The sequence below is a fragment of the Rhinatrema bivittatum genome, chromosome 1 (genome assembly GCF_901001135.1).
Source record: "Rhinatrema bivittatum chromosome 1, aRhiBiv1.1, whole genome shotgun sequence".
NCBI classification, from domain to species: Eukaryota; Metazoa; Chordata; class Amphibia; order Gymnophiona; family Rhinatrematidae; genus Rhinatrema; species Rhinatrema bivittatum.
The window spans coordinates 185,562,314-185,585,133 of NC_042615.1; the positions used below are offsets into that span (position 1 = coordinate 185,562,314).

At 41.6% G+C, this 22,820-nt stretch overlaps 1 protein-coding gene across 3 annotated transcripts in view; it reads left to right on the forward strand.

Annotated features, from left to right (window-relative positions):
• The window catches only part of PPARGC1A (PPARG coactivator 1 alpha), a 1,526,193-nt gene that overhangs the window by 1,477,509 nt on the left and 25,864 nt on the right, over positions 1-22,820 (forward strand). For all 3 annotated transcript variants that reach the window (XM_029590158.1, XM_029590166.1, XM_029590174.1), the window contains 2 exons: positions 5,263-5,367; positions 5,508-5,628. In XM_029590158.1, the coding sequence (XP_029446018.1) occupies positions 5,263-5,367; positions 5,508-5,628 (226 nt within the window). The remainder of the gene's footprint in view (positions 1-5,262; positions 5,368-5,507; positions 5,629-22,820) is intronic.

Here is a 22,820-nt window from a genome sequence, read left to right on the forward strand (position 1 = left end):
TTTCATTTAAGCAGGATCCCAGTGCATTTTACAGTCATATTCAGAAATATGCAGTAATACGTAAGGTGGATATCATGACAACATTTCCAGTTCTTATGTATTCCATGACAGTTTCTGAAAATGATTAGGGAGACATAACAATGTTGTTTTTGTTACCTTAATATTTGCCCTGGATCCTAACAGAATGACATTTTTTAAAAGAATTCTTAACCCCAGATCTAAAAATGGGGTAATGTCTTTATCCAGATCTAAACAAACAAGACATTCCCACCCCCCCCAAAAAAAAAAAGTTTTAATACAATTTTATCAATATTAACTGCTTGAACAAAATATTTTGAAAGTGGGAGGTAGAGTTTCATAATCAGCCAACCATCGGTTCCAACCAGGTAACCCACGGCATTTAGTTATAATCAAAAACACTCAACCAATCACCCATAAATTCAAACAGTCAATCTTTTATTAAATCTTAAAAAAAAAAAGTGTAAGTGTAAATCTTTATCTTTATCTATTTTCAAAAAATGCCAGAAAGCATACAAAAACAGATTACCCGCTATCAAAATAAAATTTTACATGAAAAATTCTTGCACTGCCCCACTGAGAGCTATACTTGCACTACTGCACTGGGAGCTTTACTTGCTGCTTAAAAACCCGACATGACTGCATTTCAAATCCTTAAATCCTTCATCAGGGGCTACTTCGATATTCCTCTGGAGAAAACAAAGTTCATAACATCTCCATAATACTGCTAGATACAAAGTCCTCCAGCGCTGTGAATCCTTCACATGATTAGAACATAAGAACATAAGAACATGCCATACTGGGTCAGACCAAGGGTCCATCAAGCCCAGCATCCTGTTTCCAACAGTGGCCAATCCAGGCCATAAGAACCTGGCAAGTACCCAAAAACTAAGGCTATTCCATGTTACCGTTGCTAGTAATAGCAGTGGCTAATTTCTAAATCAACTTAATTAATAGCAGGTAATGGACTTCTCCTCCAAGAACTTATCCAATCCTTTTTTAAACACAGCTATACTAACTGCACTAACCACATCCTCTGGGAACAAATTCCAGAGTTTAATTGTGCATTGAGTGAAAAAGAACTTTCTCCGATTAGTTTTAAATGTGCCACATGCTAACTTCATGGAATGCCCCCTAGTCTTTCTATTATCCGAAAGCATAAATAACCGATTCACATCTACCCGTTCTAGACCTCTCATGATTTTAAACACCTCTATCATATCCCCCCTCAGCTGTCTCTTCTCCAAGCTGAAAAGTCCTAACCTCTTTAGTCTTTCCTCATAGGGGAGCTGTTCCATTCCCCTTATCATTTTGGTAGTCCTTCTCTGTACCTTCTCCATCGCAATTATATCTTTTTTGAGATGCGGCGACCAGAATTGTACACAGTATTCAAGGTGAGGTCTCACCATGGAGTGATACAGAGGCATTATGACATTTTCCATTTTATTCACCATTCCCTTTCTAATAACTCCCAACATTCTGTTTGCTTTTTTGACTGCCGCAGCACACTGAACCGATGATTTCGATGTGTTATCCACTATGACGCCTAGATCTCTTTCTTGGGTAGTAGCACCTAATATGGAACCTAACATTGTGTAACTATGGCATGGATTATTTTTCCCTATATGCATCACCTTGAACTTATCCACATTAAATTTCATCTGCCATTTTGATGCCCAATTTTCCAGTCGCACAAGGTCTTCCTGCAATTTATCACAATCTGCTTGTGATTTAACTACTCTGAACAATTTTGTATCATCTGCAAATTTGATTATCTCACTCATCGTATTTCTTTCCAGATCATTTATAAATATATTGAAAAGTAAGGGTCCCAATACACAGAAGACATTGTATGAATGGCGTGCATTTAAACAGTCTCATGTGATCAGAAAGCAACCAATCAGCAGCAAGCTTGAAAACATCCATTAACAAATCACAGCAGTGAAGTCCAATCCAGTTCCTCATTTAGACCAAAAGGTGACACAGTGTTCAAAGAATAAATCCAAAATTGCTCGTGGTAATTTAACAAAGAACCTAAATCACTGTTCTGTCTAGATTCCATAACTTGATCAATCACTGTCCATTTCAGCTGAGAAAATGAGTGCTGGCAGTCAATGAAATGTTGTATGATAGGTGTACTTACAGTACCAGTATTATGAAGCCCCACCTCCAACTTTCAAAATATTTTGTTCAAGCAGTTAATATTGATAAAATTGTATACAATTTTTTTTGGGGGGGTGGGGGAACGTTGTCTTGTTTGTTGTGATTTGTTTACATTCCTTGTTGCGGGTTTTGTTCTGGTTTATCCAAATCTTGTCAGCAGAAACTGTAGTTGTCATTTCTCTATAGCAAAATAAGGAAACTCCAGACATATTCTTGGGATATAATAAACAGAGACTATGCAATGATTGACTAATAGATAACAGAGTTATTGTAAATGATCATAAATAAGGTGAGATGTGTCTGTAAGTCAAGAATGGCAAAGCTACTACTTATCATACACATACACATACACAATGCCCAAAAAACATTCAAGTGTTCTCGCTGTCACAATATATACATTTAGAAGTAGAACACTAATGTATGTGCTAATATAAACCAATATTAAATATGCAAGTAGTTACAAAAGAATTATTTTTATTTTTATTCTACAAAACATTTTTAAACCCTAAAATAACATGGCGCATACGCAAAGGTTACCTAAAATAACATGAAGCATAGACGAGCCCAGATTTTAAAAGATGTGCATGTGTAAAATTCAAGGGTTATGTGCTTGGCTGGCACCTACGTGCGTCGCGCATTTTCCAAAGAGCCTGGTCGTGCGTGTAACTCCCGATACACGCTGAACAACCGGGCCTCAAAAAAGGGGTGGCCTGGGGGGAGGCGATGGGCCAGGACAGCTCCATTAGATGCTGTCCCGGGGAAGTGCACGCCGGTAGCCGGCTGGCGCACGGAAGGTACTTCTGCAACAGAGGAACAGTAAGTACAAAAGCAAAAAAATTGGGGTTAGCTAGGCTAGATTTAGGGGTTGGGGTAGAGAGGGGAAGAAGGAGGAAGAAGGAGGAAGTTTAGGTAGGGGTATAGGTAAATTCTCTCCCAGTCCGCTCCTTAATTGGAGGGGACTGGGAGGGAACTGGGAAGAAGCCGATTGCACCACAGCACGTAATGCATTCATGCATGCATGTTATAAAATCAGCGCGTCTCCGTGCGAGCACCGGGAATCGCGTGCACGTGGATGCACGGGCACACCTTGTGAAATCGACCCTTAGGGTTATATGATAAAAGAAAAATTTCACATATTCATACGCGCACCATGAATGTTAAGTGCAGGAACAGCATGTAACTAGTGCACAAACTTTAAATCACATTGTCACAAAATATGGTTTACTCTATTCTGTGCAAGGCTAATCCACTCAAATATGATTAGTGCAAAAACATGTGATCCATTCAGTTCACTGTAATCCATGCTTAGTGGTCTTACTGCCACTCTGCCTAGTTATCCTGCCGCTGTCGCTGCACTTGAGGGTCTCGCAGCCTCTCTGCTTTGCTGATATATAATTTATGCTGTACCTTGGTGGTCTTTCTGACACTCAGTCTTGCTACCATACCACAGACTTTACAGTTTGGGGTTCTTTTTTTTTTTGCCACTCTGTCTTGCTGCCATACCCCAAACACTACATCTTGGGTATTCGTGCTACTGTGGCTGGCTATTTGCACATCTTGTGGTGTTTTGGGGATCCTCATGCCAGTGCTGCCTTGTCCCTCTGTCAATGCCTGGAGTTGGTTTTTTTCCTGCACCTTTTTCCTATTTCCTCCCCCCTTCATGGTGCTTTAGGATTCCTGGTGCCACTTTGCTCCTTTCATGCAGGCTTTGGGGGATTCATGCCACGGTTATCAGTGCCCTCTTCTGAAGCCTTGTGATGTTCCCCGACATTCGTGTTGCTGCTTTGCTGGCACCCTTTTGTCCTTTTTACAGAGCCTTAGATTATTCATGCCACTTTCTGGTGCCATTTTGCCACAGCCTAAGTGCCTCGAAGTTCGCTTCCCTCTTCTGATGTTGTCTACTCACAAGTTTCATTAGAAATAATTAGAAAACCCCAATTTTGAAGCTGCATTGCCTCCACCATTGACTTTAATGGGAAACAAATGAAATAAATATACACATTTTTTTTTCATTTCAAACTAATGAAATGAATAAAGGTGACCTACAAAGTGAATGAATTAACCAAACCAAAAAGTATGCCTCTGCAGATCTCTAATATGTTCCTATCATTTTTTCTGTATATTGGAGTTTTGTAAATCGAGACCTGTTTTCCCCATTAACTTCCATTATGTTTCTGGAGATGCGTTCCTATATATGACCAGGAAAATGCCTCTATAACATTCCTGTAAAGTAAAAGGTACCTCCCACAGGATATAAATTCACGTAGAACAATATTTTCAGTTATTTTGTCTGCCACTGTTTACTCTTTTTGTTCGTGTTCCTGTTCTTTGCCACTTCAGAGCATTTTTCTTGCTTATTCTCACTAGGGAAAACTAACTCTCCTATGTCCCTGATCAGTTTTCACTTTTTTCCTTGTAATTATCACACTCTGCTTTTCATTTTGTTTCACCTTGTTTAATATTTTCCAGCTTTTGATATATAAGAATTTGTAAAAAAAATAATAATAATAATAAACTTGTACAGGACACATTTCAATTATAATGAGTCTCCACTTCATATCAAATTCAGGTTTCAAAATGTTACATTTTGCTATTGCAGAATTATGTTAAACAAGTTGCTGTATAAAGAGAGATTGCTATAGTTAATGTTTTCTCCTATTAAAATAGTCTTGTTCCATGTCCACAGGAAAGACTTATTGTGATAACTTACATTAGAATTTCCACAAAATACTTGATTCTGACTGTTGTATCCACTATAAGATAAACATAAACAACATGTTTTCATATTAAACATTATAATCAGGAGACAGTATACAGCCATATTCTAAGGATATGTTTAATTTTTTTCTAATGCCCTGCAGTGAATTAGTGTTTTCAAACCATCAGGGAGTGGGCATTCCATTTATATTAATCTAACATGGCCAAGATGGAGTAGCAGCTAGTAACGTATTTATTATATTACTCCAGGTGAGACATAGGGGCCTGGTTGGAAGGTTGGAAAAATGCACATCCTAACCATGTACCCTGAAGACAGTAGCTGTATGTTAAATGCCAACAGTGATCAGCTCTAACTCTCCACAGATCTTGTTACTACTATGAGTCAAGCCACAGCAGGCGCAGAGGGCAGAGAAGTTCTCCTATGTATGCAAGATCACGATCCAGATCCCCCTACAATCGCAGACCCAGGTACTGCAGTGCATTTGTTCTTATTTGGTTCAGTTTCTTATTTCCATTTTTGTGAAGTAATAAGACAGTTTAGAAATTCATTATTGATTTTGGTTGGCAGTTTCTAGCAGCTGATTTAGTGATTCATTTGTATTCCCTAGATATGACAGCTATGAGGAATATCAACATGAAAGGCTGAAGAGGGAAGAATACCGCAAAGAGTATGAAAAACGTGAATCTGAAAGGGCCAAACAAAGGGACAGGCAAAGACAGAAAGCAATTGTAAGCATTTTCAAGTTCACTTTGTAGAAATACTGGGGTGTTATGTCTTGTAGTAGATTGCAAACTTGAAAAACTACGCTTTTAATCCTTCAGTTTTGTTTTGTGGCAGATCTTATGAAACAAAAGAAAAAAAATCTTTACAGATATTTTTCCATCTGCAAAGATTTTTTCCTCTTGCTTCTTAAAATCTGTTACAGAACAAACACGTATCAGAACCTGTGAAAACATATCAAATCAACATTTGCTTTCCTTTTAACATATTAATTTCACAGTACCTAACAATTACATGCACCCGACACTGCACTCTCTCCCACTTTCACTATGTGTGACTTGACTTTTCAGTCTCTTTTTGTATCCGGTGTGATAATTTTCAGTTTCTGCTTTTTCTGGAAAACAAAAGCAAGAACCTAGCTATCCAGAGTTTGTTTTCTTGTAATCTGTTTTATTGTATTTTAGCAGACACACTGATATGCTGCATTATACTGTATCGTACACCATGTGCATAATGAGGATGGTGCAATGCACCATGGTGAAATATGTTAAGATGGTGTGTGGAACTACTGAGTGTTTAACCATATATATCTAGGGTGGCATCTAGCCCTGTGATAATCATCTTTTGCAATTCATTGTGTCACATGCACAGAGAGCAGAGCCTCAGATATATTCAACTTAAGCAGTTTTTAGTTCTTTTTCATTCTTTAAAAGTCTTGAAATCTTGAGATGGAAAAAAAAAAGAAATACTGAGCATCCTCAAGAACTAAATGTGGGTCCTGATTGAATGTCTTTTGTATGTCTGTAATTGATCTACTATGTAAGTAACTACAATTTGTTCACTATCAGAGCTAATCTAGTATTTCTCAAGTTAAGATTGATGTGAGCTCCGGTTCCAGTGTCTTGTGGCATAGAAATGTTTGTCCACTTGGTCTTATTAACAGCTAGGGATGTGCATTCATTTGAAATGAATGGGCAAAACATAATGAATATGCCAATATATGTTTCATTTGTGACCACCCAAAACAAATGGAGGAGTCCCACAAATGAAACAAATAATCTTCATTTCATTCATTTATGTTTCCCATTCTTTTCTATAGCCTATTGAATTCTAAGGCTGTGTACTGCTGAGAAAAAAACCACCTGGTAACTATAGCAACCAGCTATTGCATTTGTGACCTCACTGCCTTGTCAGAGCCAAGGCAGGACATGTTGGCAAAAAGACTAACCAGAGGAAAAATCACGGTGCAGCATCCCACTGTAAAGTCTAAGCATGTCCAAGAAGCTCTATATTTCCTCTCTAGCTTATCACAGAGAACATGCTACTATAAACTCAGTTTTAAAAAAGTTTACAAACTTTGGGATTTGGCATTCATAAAGAGCTGCTTCTATATTCTGCGGTGGTTTCACATATACTCACAATGCCAGAAAGAGAGGCAATGGAGTACTGCTGATTTTGATTTTTTTTTGCTTACTGGGAAGGGTCAGGGTGGTAGACATGTGGAGATTGCAGTTGCGGCAGTGCTAGTGATTGCTTTTTATCTCTGACTGGATACCAGTGAAGTGAGCAGTGTACACTCAGTGACTGAAAAGAAGAGTCTTAGACTGCCAGATATTTTTGTCTGTTTAGCAGTTTTTTTGTGTATGGAGTCAGTCAGCACTACTGTACACAGCATAGCACATAAACACTGTATTTGTGTCTGTGTGTGTGACACAGTTCTCCAAACAGTGAGTGGCACTGTATCATTAAATTCTTTTGTACTATTCAAATCCCCTGTAGGCAGTACATGTCATCAAATTCTATCATGACATTGGCAGGATTGGAAGCTTTGGCAGGGGTAGCAATAAAAAAGGCAATGCTGTACCTAAATTGAAGAGGGAGATTTTTTAGGTTCAGAATGGCAGGAAAGGAAGGTAGCTCAACACAGAAGAAACTGAAATTTGGAGAGCATGTGCCACCACCACCTGTTCATCTCCCTTTTGTTTTGCAGCAGATAAAAAGATGGGATAGTCATTCAAGACTGATATTAGCAGGGCAAGGGTAGCAGAAATACAACATCCAAAACCAGTAGTGTGCTTCTCTTTGGTTCCTGCTTCTGAGGCAGTGAAGGTAGTATTTACACCAACTGATTCTGAGGAATAACCTTATCTTGGATTCTCTGAATCAGAAGATATTGGAGAGCAATTAGCCAAAGTGAATTTAAGATGTTTAGTCAGTAGCATCAAAGCCTCCAGTAAGGTGATGGGAGAGAGAGACAATACTGACAATGTTGAGATCAACCCCCAGAAAGAGCAGGCAGTACAGATAGAGAGCATGAGCAATGCCCCTCACATTTTTCCTTAGGGTCCACCCTCTACCTCAACTCCAGTGACAGCATCAGCCTCCAAGGAAGTAGAGAAAATATCACAGAAGAAATCCATGATCGAAAGTCACTTTAATGTGACAGAGGGCCACTGTTTTCTTCATTGCATTCATTGCAGGAAGTAAATAAGCTGAGGGAAGTGGGGCATTTCACGAATGCGGATATGTATCATCACCTGCAGAAGCAGCACCTGCTAGCAAGGGCATCAGGGTAGGGTGGCAGTACTACCCAGGGGACCCTTTCTTCCATGCTAAGTAAAAGCCAGAGGAAAGGGGTTGAAAAGGGGAAGACATTTCCCTCAAGCTGATCCCACAGCCTCTTCCAGAAGTCAGATGGTAGGCAAGCAGTCCCCAGCCATGTGTCCAAAGTGGTAACCCACAAAGAGGAAATAGAGTAGTGTTTTATATCACTGTGCCAGGGCAAGAGGCAGGCAGCTTCTAAAATAGTAACAAGGAGCATTGGGGAAATTATTGCCCTAGATGGCCAGGCCCTGCAGATAGTTTAGAATGTAGGTTTAAGTATCTGCTGAATGTGTTAGTTCCCATATACAAAGTACCCTAGAAGACAACATTTACTAGGAAACACATCCCCATCCTATATAACCAGTGCCATCATTGCATGAAGACACAGCTGGCTAAAGCAGAGAGGAGTAGTGTGCATTTGACCAGTGAGATCTGGACCAGCACAAATGCAATGCATTCTTACCTCTCCCTGACTGTACACTGGTGGAATCTGGCTGAAGCAGGGGCTGGAAAAAAGTAAAGTGAGAATGGAGCAACAGATTGCAGGTGGAGTTTACTGTCACCCAATTGTTGCCTAGCTCCCATACCTCATACAATATTCTATTAACCATAAAAAATATGCTGGAGGGTTGGCAGCTGGACTGGAGAAGTAGGAATCTTCAGACTGGTTTCTATATGAAACACTGTGGTACAAATATGGTAAAGGCAAAAGAAGAAGGGGGGCTTTCACAGTATCCATTACTTTGCACACTTGGAGCACCGGGCAGTGGGGGATGCTCTGGGGTTAGGGCCCAGAGATAGTGAGAATCCTTTCCTGAAGAACCCACTAGAGAGATGTAGTTAAATAGCAGGGCATTTCCATAGAAGCATGAAGAGGGGGCAGCTTCTCCTTGAAAAGCAGGAAGAATTCAGGATGTCTCACAAGAATCTGATTCAGGATGTTTGTACCTGCTGGAATTCCACCTATATAATGCAGCAGATGTTGGTAGAACAGCAAACACTCCTTCATGATCTGTCTCTGGAAACAGATATAGGAGTGCATTGCCTCCTGCGGCATCTTGATTGGATAGTGATGAGGCAGCTGATACAAATCCTGAAGCTCTTAAAGGATGCCATGGAATATCTAAGTTCCAGAAGCACCACACTGGTCGAGTTCAAACCTGTAGTAAGTATTCTGTAGGAAACATTAGAGGTCTTTCATGAGCAAGAAGGAATACAAGCAGAAGTGTTGTAGTTTGTTGATTCTTTGCAGCAGCAGGTACAAGAGAGACTGAAACCTCTCACACAGAGCAATGCATACATCCTTGCTACATTTTATGATCCATGGGTGAAAGTGAGTTTCACGTTCCAGTCCCAGCATCTCACATTCATGAAGGAGATGCTGCTATCTAAAGTGAGTAAAGAAGAGTGCCAGAGGCAGATGCACAGTAGGGCTGTAGCACAGGAAATAGTGACCACCTCAGAGAGTAGTGCAAGCAGAAGCAGCACCCTCTCAGCTATCAATTCCTCCCCCACCTCAATACGCCAAAGCCACTTTGGCTGTAATGAACCATCTCTTCTAACACCGTCCATAGCTAAAGCAACTGGCAATAGAGATCCTCGGCTCACCCACAAAGGAGACTCCTGCACAAATTTCTGTGACAGAACCCATTAAGGACATGGAAACAAATGTTCTGGCATATTGGGCAAACAAATCCACAGTTTGGCTTCGCCAAAGTTGGCTCAGCGATATCTTTCCTGCCCACTAACCAGCATGCCCAATGAGCATTTCTTTGCAATGACAGAACATTGTGAGCCCTCATCACTCAAGACTGGTGCCAGAGTTGATGGGAAAGCTGATTATTTGAAAATCAGTCTGCCTTTGCTTGGGTTTCCAAAATTTCTATGTGAGTGGCAAGATGACTGAAAGCACTTTTAAGGCTTTGCTGCCACTTTGCATACATGCCATTCCTCTCATTATTGCTTATCTTCCATGACTCAGATATACCGCTTTAGGGTCTTGCTGCCCCAGCTCTGCCTACCTGCCATTCCACTGATATACCATCTTGGGAGTGATGCTGTTAATATGCTTACCTGCCATGCCCCAGATGTACCACCATAGGGGTCTTTATGCTACTGTTCTGCCTACCTACCATACCCCTTATATACCACACAGGGGTGGTTCTGACACATGCCTACCTGCCATTCCCCAGATATACCACCTTAGGGGCCTTGCTGCTACCGCTCTGCCTGCCTTGCCCCTGTTAATTCACCTGGGGAAGGGGGGGTTTCATGCTGTTGATATGAGTTTCTGCCATGTCTATTATGTACCAGCATGGGAATTTTGGTTCTTTCTTGCTTTTTGGATCTCAGCCTATTTCTCTCACCGTTTGTTGGATTGTTTGAGGTCCCATGAAAAAATTTAGAAAAAAGAAAAATAAATACAAGTTTATTTTCCCACCCCATCTCTTTTCTGGTTCTCCACCTTACTGTTTATTGTATATCTCTTAGATCCCAGCCTAGTTTTCCCACCCTTCTTCTTTCTTGATTGTTCTTGGGTGCGTTGTCCCCAAAAAACTTCAGTCTGAAGGAAGAAATGCACTGGGGAGACCTTTACATGTTCTGAATATGGTAAAGGTTTCGCTAGGAAAAGAGAACTAATATAACATCAGAAAATCAACAAAGGGAAGTGACTGTGTTCAGCTATAGCATATGGGGAAAGCTTTCTTAATAAAACAAATCTCACATATTACCAGGAAAGCCATATTGATAGAGACGATTGTCAATGTTCTATTTCTGAGAAAAGTTTCAATCAGAAAGCACATTTCCCCCCAAAATACCAAATTCCACTCTGCAGCAAGATCAATTTCAGGTAAGGAATGTAATAAAACCATTTACAGAACATTCTCTTGTACTAAATCTGACAAGTAGCAAATGCTTCAACAGGAAGACAGACATTTTTCCACTCTGTCTTGCTGCTATACTCCTTATCCTATACCTTAAGGGTCATTCTTCCACTCATCATTGCTGTCTTACCCCTACTTTGTCCCTTGACTGGCTTGCTGCCATTCTGCCTTTCTGTCATATCATAGACTCTATACCTTGTGGGGTTCCTGCCATCGTGTGTGGCTGCTTTGTGTCTCTCTAATGGTGCCTCGGTATGTCGATGCCACACTTCTTGCTGCTTTGTCCCGTTATCAGTGAGGGTTTTTTCCTGCTTCATTTACCCTTCATGGTGCTTTAGGATGGCTCTTGGTGCCACTTTGCATCTTGGGCTGCCTTTGAGGATGATTTCCATTATTGTTGGTGCCCTCATTTGAAACTTTGGGTGTTCTTCCCACTATTGCTGCTTCTTTGCTCTTCTGACAGTGTCTTGGAAATCTCCTGCCATTGCTGGAATATTTTTGCCCAGTTGAAGATCCTTGAGCTCTTCATGCCACTTTTGGGCCCTGTAGACATAGTCCTGGTGCAAAGGCATGTCTTCACTCTTCTGATAATGTCTACCCACCAGTTTTATTACAATTGATGAGAAAACATTGAGGGAAAACAATTGATGAGAAAACATGAGGGGGTCCGGAACCCTCGCTGAACGACCTCCTGCAGTCGATCTCCTGTCGGCGCCATTTTCCGTACGGAAAACGATTCGCGGCAGGAAATCGCTCCCGGACCCCCGCTGGACCCCCAGGAACTTTTGGCCAGCTTGGGGGGGCCTCCTGACCCCCACAAGACTTGCCAAAAGTCCAGCGGGGGTCCGGAACGACCTCCTGCGTTGAATCGTTTTGGTCTATGGCCGCCGCCATTTTGCGGCGGCCATTTTGCAAAATGGCGCCGGCTGAAGACTACACGATTTAGTGTGCCGCTTTTCCTGCTCTCCCCCTTCCCCCGATTTAGCTACGGACCACCGCTACAGAAGTAATTTAAGGCTACGGACCCCCAGGTAATTTAAGGCATTTGGGGGGGGGGGTTGGGGGGGGGGGGGGATTTAATTTAAAGGGTCGGGTGGGTTTTAGGGGGTTTTAGTGTGCCGTGTTTTAGTGTGCCGCTGGACCCCCAGGTAATTTAAGGCATTTGGGGGGGGTTCGGGAGGGTGGGGGATTTAATTTAAAGGGTCGGGGGTGGGTTTTAGGGGGTTTTAGTGTGCCGGTTTTCCTGCCCTCCCCCTTCCCCCGATTTACGATTTTTTGACGATAAATCGGGGGAATTGGTATTGTATCGTGGCCCTAACGATTTTTGACGATTAAAAATATATCGGACGATATTTTAAATCGTCAAAAAACGATTCACATCCCTAATATATATATATATATATATATATATATATATATATATATATATATATAAAAATACATTTCCCCTGACATCTGAATCAGCATTCCCTATTTTATTCAAGTGAACCCACGTTGCAGACATTTTCTCCAACCTTTTAGCCAATGTTAAAAATCAATATTAGGTAATCACATCACTGGTTAATCACAGTTCTATGTATTATATTTTGTGAGGATGATTTTTATACTCCCCGACAGTGTTGCCAGATGGGTGGTTTTCACACCCAATTGGGTTACTTTTTGTGAGCATGTGTGGGAAATTTTTTGCTTTTTTTTTGGGTGCGGGATTTTGGGCTATTTTTTGGGGGGCATGTGGGGCTTTTTGGGTGTCTTACCGGAAGGGGAGCAGAGTGGGCAGGGCATATGTCTTTAAAGCTGGAAGTGCCTACCTTTCACTAATGTGTCACAAGCTACTGCACAGGGGACAGGTGGTGGCAGCAGGGCATGAAATGGGTGAGAACAAGCTTGAGTGCTGATGCCTTCCGTCCTCTTGCTTGTATTTTTACATGTGTATGGGAGCAGAAAATATAAGAAGAGTGGGGGCTGGTCAGCAAGGGATAACTCTCCCACATCTTTACACAGCACTAGCACTTTATATGTATGTATGTCATGGTTTGTTTACTACACCTCTTAACTGAATGTATAATCTAACAGTCTTTATTGTAGTCACAGGTCAGATTAGATATCACTGAACAAATAACCATTATTATGAAACTATGTAACAGAGCTTATCAGGCACCTCCATTACTAATAATAGGAACAGATGCATGTACAATTTACTATATGTGCCCTTATGTAAACCGTTGTGACGGTAATATACTGAACGACGGTATAGAAAAGATTTCAAATAAATAAATTTAAATGAATAATAACCCTTCACCACCACCACCGCCAATCCTCAGGGCTCACACATGGAGGCACGACGTCACGGGTGTGCATGCTCAGAGAGCCACTGCCCGAGTCCCTCCTCCAGATACTGAGCACTCACTTCCTGACCGCTTCTTTCCCCGTGATCCAGACCACTCACTGTCCAAATGCCTCCCTTCCTGTGAACTGGCACAGGGAGGGAGCACCTCCCTCCCCTTGAACCAGCGCACTTATTCGACGTGTCCAGACTACTCATTGCCCCATCGCCTCACCAATCCCCCACATCTCCCGCCATGAACCAAATCACTTGCTGCCCCAACTGCATTTCGCCTTCCCCAAAATCAAGAAATGGACCACTCACTCGCTGCCCAACCACCTAGTGCACCCCTCACAAACCGAACACTGGTTGCTGGATCACCTTGCCTCCGTCCCCCAACAGATCCCTCATTATCTGACCACCTCATGCCGCTCCTATCCAAGAAACGGACCATTCACTGTCCGACCACTTAGCATAATCCCCTTGCCCCCCACATGAACCAGATCACTCACTTCCCTAAAGCTGTGCTGCTGCTCCCACCCCCACAATCAGGGCCACTTGAACATAAGAACATAAGAAAATGCCATACTGGGTCAGACCAAGGGTCCATCAAGCCCAGCATCCTGTTTCCAACAGTGGCCAATCCAGGCCATAAGAACCTGGCAAGTACCCAAAAACTAAGTCTATTCCATGTAACCATTGCTAATGGCAGTGGCTATTCTCTAAGTGAACTTAATAGCAGGTAATGGACTTCTCCTCCAAGAACTTATCCAATCCTTTTTTAAACACAGCTATACTAACAGCACGAACCACATTCTCTGGCAACAAATTCCAGAGTTTAATTGTGCGTTGAGTAAAAAAGAACTTTCTCCGATTAGTTTTAAATGTGCCCCATGCTAACTTCATGGAGTGTCCCCTAGTCCTTCTACTATCCGAAAGAGTAAATAACCGATTCACATCTACCCGTTCTAGACCTCTCATGATTTTAAACACCTCTATCATATCCCCCCTTGCTGCCCAACCACATCACTGCCATTCCCACCACAATCTGAACCACTCGCTGCCAGTCTGCCTTGATGCCCCCTATTCCTGTGATCAGAACCATTCACTCCCTTCTTGGGTGATCTGGATCACTTAACTATTCGACTGCCCCGCTGCCCCTTTTCCCCACATGATCTGGACTACTCACTGCCTGACCACTTCGCTGTAACCTTCCCCCTTCCCAAAATTCAGACCACTGTGCCGCCCCCTCTTCCCTACAATGCAGTCGCCTCACTGCCCCCCCCCCCTATAAATTTGTTTGAAATGCAGGAATTTGTGTACAATCGTGCATAATAAAAATTGTTTTTGCAACTTTTGAGTTTTGGGCTACCTTTGGGATAGATTTGGCAATCGTTTGGGCTCTAAAAATTTTTGGCATCTGGCAACCCTGCTCCCCATGTCACTTGCAGATCTGTGGGTACTTTATATCCTGGGGGGGGGGGGGGGGCTGCAAACCAATTTTCAAATGAACTTCCCCGTGGAGTTTTCTTTTGAAAATCCCATGGCGAGTGGGTGCCGTGGAAATATTTTACCCCATTGCACTGTGCACTTTCAAAATGAAATCCCCATGTATACTTTCTGAGCCCACCCTAACCTGCCCCCGGTGCTGCCACTTTTTCTTGCCTGGGGGGCAGGGGGAACAATTTTTAATGGCTTTTGTCCGTGCGTGAACACTCATTTACCTGCGGAAACTACCTCTTCCTTGCCCAAATGAAACTCCAATCATATTTCCTGAACTCAATTGAAATGCTGCTTTGGCCTTCTCTGGATAAAAAATGTCCTTTCTGGAGCAGATACTCAGGGCTTCAGTTGTTCTCGATGGGGTTATAACTGAGACAGCTAATGCCTGGTATCCCGCTCCACTGCCCCACTCCTAGGGACCCATTTTCCTTAGTCTGTAAGAAACTCCCAACCTTGCCTTATTACTTTCTAGCTATCCAGTCTACATGAATAAGAAATTGTTTGTAGAAAGGGTGCTGAAGATTTATTTACATAAACCTATATACAAGTCACTCACAATTTACATAAACCTATATACAAGTCACTCACAATTTATTATCAGAAGAGAAAGTCATGCCAAACACTTTCTAAAATTAGTAAAACTCAAAATGCTTTGTCCCCAAAATATGAGGTCTAAATGAGTGTCTGCTTTAAAAAAAAAATCCTGGTTCCCAGGGCTTGGTCCTGTATCTGGCTGTCTCCCAGAGAATAGCTAAATATATTTGCATCTCTCATCTCAGCCATCATAGGCGGGGAGTAGTAAACAAAACCCTTATCACCGTCCACTAGCCCAAACTACTACATATAGGGGCTGACACAATACAGTGCGCTCAGCTGAGCGCACTGTATAACCCGCAGTTGGACAGGGGTTGTATAGGCGCTAACTAATCCCCTTATGCAATAAGGGGATTCATGCCTCTACAACACGCATCCAATGCGGAGCGAATCTAATAGTGCTCATCAAATGCAAATGCATGTGAATGAGGCTATTAATTATTTACTGTCAATGCAAAAAAAAAAAAAACATCTGTGTCTAGGACGCACATTTTAGCAATCAGAAATTAATCAGGCGTTAATAGCTGAGTGCCCCTAAAACTAATAAGACTCCTACTTAATATCGTTGCAATATTAAATAGGAGGAAAAACTAAAGTAAATTAACAACAACAACAAAAAAAATAAAGCGCCGGCAGTCGGGTGCAGGAAACTGACACTCGATTGACAAGTGTCCATTTTTTGAACCCCCCTGGCTGTGCAGTGTTTAGGAAAACCGACGCTTTCGGGCTATCCTTAGCAAGGAGGCGCTAGGGGCACCTCTTTGCTATCATGACCCCCTAATTTAAATATTGCATGGTGCCCCCAGGAGGGGCACCTGGGGATGCGTTAAGAAAGTGGGCTCTGACTATTCAGCGCCTGCTTCCTGAGCATAAATATTGCATCGGCCCCATGGTATCTCTCCCTTTCTGGGCCCACTCATAGCTTGTGCCTCTGAAAGCCACAAATGATTGGTGATATTTCCTCCACCATTAAACAAATGAATACATTTCCATGCCTAGATTTCTTACAGGCTTCTTCTATCCTGCAGGTCTGCTAGCAGAGCTTGAATTGCTTGAATAATCCCTACTCCATCCCTTATAAAGTGCTGTAGGCTTGAGTCCTCCATACCACCAATAGCTTGCAGCAATTTATTTAGCAAATGAATATGCACAAGGCCAAGCAATATCTTTCTCATTAACTGAGTTCAAAGTTATTAATCCTTCTCTAGGTTTATAGAGGGGACATTCTGCAATTATGTGCAACATAGTCTGAGGCATGTGGTGATGGCTACTAATTAACCAGGACCCACCCATATACTGAGGTTCAGTTAGACCCTGATTCAGGATGACCTAAATATGGTTTGATAGCATTCTGCAATGCTGTTAAATGTGTCCTTCTGAAAGAAGGGCACCATTCACCCTGTAAACATCAGCATATTTGGCCAACATAATCTCAGGTCATATGGGCATCTGGCCAATTAACCAAGTGAAATCATTAATTATATTTTTAATCTTTCTTCTCCTCATTTCCAAAGGCTTCACTTTACTCCAAACCCTGCAAGGAATGATGCTAGACAAAGCACAAACATTTTGAAGAATCTTGAATAGATTAATGGGTCCATAGAGTAGGGTCTGTCTCTTGTGGATATCTGACCCTCTAGAAACACTGTAGAAGTGATAAATACTAGTAGTTGTAGTAGTAGTGGTAGTAAAGAAGGACCTTAAATGCATGAGATCCCTATGATTCCATTTTCTTGAACAGTTTACTCTTTTTAATTTTGCCCAGGTTGTTGCTCCAAATGGATTAGGAGGTTGTTGTCCTACATGAAAAATTTAGGAAGGTAGCAGAAGACTGTGCATGAAGCAGGACACTTATAAATAGCTGGCCCCAATGCTTTCCTCTTCTGCACATCCAAAGAATACAGACTCACTTTGGGGCTAAGTGGAATTGCTGTCTGTTGGGCCTCTCAGGTGCCATCTTCCACACCTAGAATACAAACAAATGTCCACAAATGTCCCCCCCCCCCCTTTTTATTTTTCTGGTTGCTGCTACCTATGAAGATTAAAGAAAAGCAAGGGTATATACATTGCTAAAATTGCTAGCGTGGCAGAACAAAGCTGTCAATAAAGCTTTCCCTGCTCCCTTTCAGTTCATAAATAAAGTTAAAAACACCCAGATTGACACTTTTCAAGAGTAACCCCTACAGGACAGCTGAAGTTGCCTTTCCAATGCAGAATAAATAAATCGCAAATTTGCAAGCTTTCAGCTCAACACTGCACACGCTTGTTTTAAATTGGCATTTCAGAAGGGAATGTCTGTCCTCATGAATTAGGAAAAGCTCACCCCTTGCCCTCCTCTCACTGGTCATAGATCCAGCTAACAGCAAGAATTTTTATGCTGAGAAGATTCGCGGGTACATCTTGGGGCCAAAGCTAAGCCATCTTTCCTGACCTTTCTGATCTGTCTTGAATTTGTGATCTTCAGTTTCAGTCTCCTGTGATGGAGTAGTACATTGCTCAAAGAAGCCATTCCTGCTAGTCCCTCACTTGGATGGCACGACAAGGTTGATAAAGCAGAGAGAACCAAAAAATGCTAAAGCAAATGTTGCTTAAAAAAGAGATTTTTCAAGGGGAAAGCAATACATGGGTTCAAGGCATGCCAAGTCTTGCTGAGCATGTTATGAGTTCACAGCCATCACTTGTCCTATCTTTTACCCTCTACCTTACTTCATTCCATCAGCAGCTCCTTGACCAAGGAGCTCTTTGTGGGGTCTCTTACCACATAAATTTAGAAAAAAATGCAGCTCTAGCCAGGTACAATGACACAGTTCTTAGTAACAAGCCTCTAAGCATCCAGTAAATAGTCCAAAATCTGGCTTTTATTTATTGGTCTTCCTGCGTAAGAAGCTGAAGACACTTTCAAAGCCTGTTTGTAAACCATCCAGGTGGCTTGAGATTAGTGTCTCCTAACTGCTCCCAATCTAGTCTCCAGAGATCCTGTAGTGTTAGCCTTAAAAAATGAGAAATTGAATCAAATAGCCTATTTGGCAGTCTGGATATATAGTATGTCTCACCCACACCAGCACATTTAATTTCAAACAGCATGAACGATTTCCCACAATAGTTCGTCACAAAATGTTTATAACTTCCACGATACTCATATTGTCACTTCCAAAGGCTACCTTCTTGTTTGCTAATCATTCTCCCCATATTAATGTAGTAAGAATACTAGTAAATAGTTCCAGGAATTTATGATTTTTCATCATACCATGTTCAGAACACCAGAATGCCTGAAAGTAAACACTGAAATTCGTTGACACAAAGGCATTTGCAAAGTTCTAAATCTTGATTGGATACTGGTACCACTTGTCACACTGTAACCCCATTGAAATTTCCTGGAAAGGTAGACCAAATGTGTAGTTCCTCCTTCATCTGCCTACTAATCTTGATAAAGTGTTCTTTACATTTTATCCCAGCAGAAGCAGATATGAGCTTGTGGATGAATACATGACCCATTGGAATTACCATACATAAGAAAATTAGGTGGCCTATAAGGGATTACAGTTGTCCTAAAGTCTGTTTATTTTGTACTGGTTTCATTACAGTTTCGTTCCTTAATTTCTAAGAAGTCAATATTAAGAGGCATTTAGCCAGATAACTCACAAGTTATCTGGTTAAATGCTGACTTTTAAAATTTTTTGACACTTACCTGGCTAAATTATAGATGGATATTCAGAGTTAGCCGCATAAGATATCCAGATAACTCTAATCGTGCCAGGGAATAGTCCTAAAGTTAGGTGGATAAAGTTACCTTCCATCTTTAAGATAACCGGCTAAGGCCTAGATTTATCAAAATGCACTAAATATTAGGGATGTGAATTGGGCTTTGGACGATTGAAAATATTGTACGATATTTTCAAAATCGTCAGAAATTGGGGGCTCCCCCAAAACGATAGGAAAACCCCACAAAATTGTTCGTGGGGATTCTCTTATCATTTTGGGGGAGGGCGGGAAAAACGGCACACAAAAATAACCCCTAAACCCACCCCGACCCTTTAAAACTAATCCCTTAGCTTCCCCCACCCTCCCGACCCCCCCAAAACCTTTTTACAGGTACCTGGTGGTCCAGAGGGGGTCCCGGGAGCGATCTCCCGCTCCCAGGCCGTCAGCTGCCACTAATCAAAATGGCGCCGATGGCCCCTTACCATGTGACAGGGTATCCGTGCCATTGGCCGGCCCTGTCACATGGAGGGAGCACTGGATGGCCGGCGCCATCTTTAAAAATGGCGTGGGCCATTTTTAAAGAGAGAGAGAGAGAGAGAGAGAACCTAGTCATAATACCTGCTCAATAGATAACCAATTTGTAATCTATACCACCCATATGTTTCATTGTTGTGCCCTTATGTAAACCGTTGTGATGGTTAGCTAACTTAACGATAGTATAGAAAAGCTTTTAAATAAATAAAATAAATAAATAAATAGGTATTTATATCTCTATGTGAAGATTTGATGACCTTCGGAGTGAGGAAACTCACCCAAAAATGAGATTTGTACAATGTTTTCTCAACCTAGCTTGATGGACGCTCTACCTGGGTAACATCAAGCTAGGTTGAGAGAACATTGCACAAATCTCATCTTTGGGTGAGTTTTCTCACTCCGAAGGTCATCAAATCTTCACAAGAGAGCACTGTTCTGTTCGTACGTCTCACTTTGAATGTCAAAGTGGCCCCTAACCCCTAGACTAATACCTAAACCTCACCTCGAATTATTAGGTGGGCCTCCCATAGAGATATAAATACCTAACTAGTGTGATGGCATTATGGCTAGGTTCTCTCTCTCTCTCTCTCCCTTTCCCTTTCTCTCTCTCTCCCTCCCCACCACATGCTAAAGCCCTATCACATGGCTTTATGCAAATGAAAAAGGTGTAGTTAAAATTTACATTAAAGCCACACAATACAGTTTCACAAAAGTGTGAGCCCAGCCCACTTGGCCAAAAATTTTACCCCAATATCCTCTCATTTGCATCACAGCATGCATTATGGTGCTTTCACACACATTAAAGGCATTTTTTGCATGCAAAAACGCCATATAACACTTTGGTAAATGACCCGGTATATTAGGTAGTTCAGCTGTACTTATCCATCCAAAGTTAGTCAGATAAGTTTATCTGGATAACTTTGCAATATGGCCATTACATGAATATTACCCCTTATAACTTTTCCTCAGATAGCTTAGAGACCATTTTTGAGAAATCTAATTCTATCCTCAAGAATGTCATCACTTTCTTGATGGTCAACCATTTTTTCTGCAGCTATTGGAATGTTAAATCCTACTACTACTTCTAGGAAACTGCAGGTCTTCACTCACCTGTAAGCCAGTAGGGTGCATGAACAAAGTTATCAAGATTGGGAATTATTTTACTGTTCCCAGTCACTTGGTCCATCACCCAGTGAATAAAAAAAAATACTAAAAATCTCAAAATATGTATGAAATTAATCTGTTGGCATATACTTATCAATATACTGCTATCCTTTGAGCATGAACCTCAAAAGATGAAAGACATTGTAATGCGTGGGCAGTAAGCAAAATGCAGTTTCAGAGATGGCTTCTGCCCCTACTCATTGTATTGTTAAACTGACCACTAGGTCAAAAGAAACATGTTCTAAGGTATATGACTTCAGAGAGGTAAGATATTATTGATGGAACTACTACTGGGATCAGATTCCTTCTTTGGTACAATTCACAGTGTTGAAATAAGCATATCAGGAAAGTGCATGTCCTGAAATAGTCTAGCCAGTCTCCTTCACATCAATTCATTATTAATCTTTTGACAAATGATTTCTTCAAATTGTATGGTTGACTTTGTATCTCATTAAAATGCAAGGGTCCCTGATAAGGAATCCTTAAAACATGTGCAAATCTGTTGTAAAGTATTACTTGCTCACCTTGTCAAAAATTACTACTAAGCCAATTTATCAGGCTATGTATTCACATAGAGGAAGGTGCCTTTGTCTGAAGGTGGATATCATTTCCTTGTGGAATGGCCCTATCTTGATTCTTCTGGGGCATTTTGATGCTGGGTGAGTGCATTCACAGGAAATGCACAGATGTTTAATCTTGCAAGCACACTAGCAGGGACAAGTCCTGCTGTTGAAATACAAGTACGAATCCCTGGCATTGAATGCAAAGTGAGAAATTTGGGCTGTACTGCTCTGTGAGGGGTGTGTAATATCTGGTTGAAAGGACCTTGCTTTCCAGGGCTGACCCATTCTCCAATGGCTTGTGTAGAGGCCATTTTTTTCAATCATGGGTCAATGCATTTCTTCTTCGCGATTTGTTGCCTAAATTGTTCATTATAATTCAGTCACACTCAACCTATCTGTATGTCTTATGAGCTTGAATTATTATACCGGTGATGCTCCAAAATGTTGGATATTGGTTGAAGTCCTTCTGATCAACCAGGCTCACTAGTATGTGGCAAGCCAATGTCCATTTGCCTATGTTCCTGGATACCTTAGGCTTCCTTTCTGAATTTTCATCTTTCTTTTTGCTGTCCTTATCCTTTGGATCCCTGTATAACAAAGAAAATGTGTCAGTGCATTGTCTTTTGTATATTTTCTTTTTTACTGACTTTGGAATATCAGTGTCTAAGGCAGGGATGGTGAACTCTAGTCATCGACTGCCACAAACAGGCCAGGTTTTCAAGGATATCTATGATGAATATGAATGAGAAAGATCTGCATACACTGCCTCGATTGTACGCAAATCTATCTCATGCATATTCATTGTGGATATCCTAAAAACCTGTCCTGTTTGTGGCACTTGAGGCCCGGAGTTCGCCATCCCTGATCTAAGGACTTCACAAGTAATGCTTCCTCTTAATCTAAACTCAAAATCCAAACCTGCCCTGTCCTATCAATATATATAGCACCACTGACTGCTCACTCTGGGATTGTCTTAGGTTGTTTCTGCACCTTTGGTATCATCTAGGTCTGCCATTAGCTGGTCATTCCTGAAACTAGAGCTGCCATCCTGCAGTGAGGTCTAAAGATTTCTGTGGGCACCATCTTTTTCTGAAACAAGCTGGTTATTGGCCCCTCTGGGATACTATGCTAGCCAATGGGGGAGGGGGGGCTCTTTCTTTCTTTTTTTTTTTTATTGGGCCAGGAGGCTATTTGGCCAACAACTGTTATACTCTAAATATCAGTGCTGATTGGCCAAGGCTTAACCACACCTCTGGAACACCCCCCCAGGGCTGCCTGTTAAATTGTGTGTGGGCTCTTGATTTGCTTTTATAAATATAGCCAGTCGG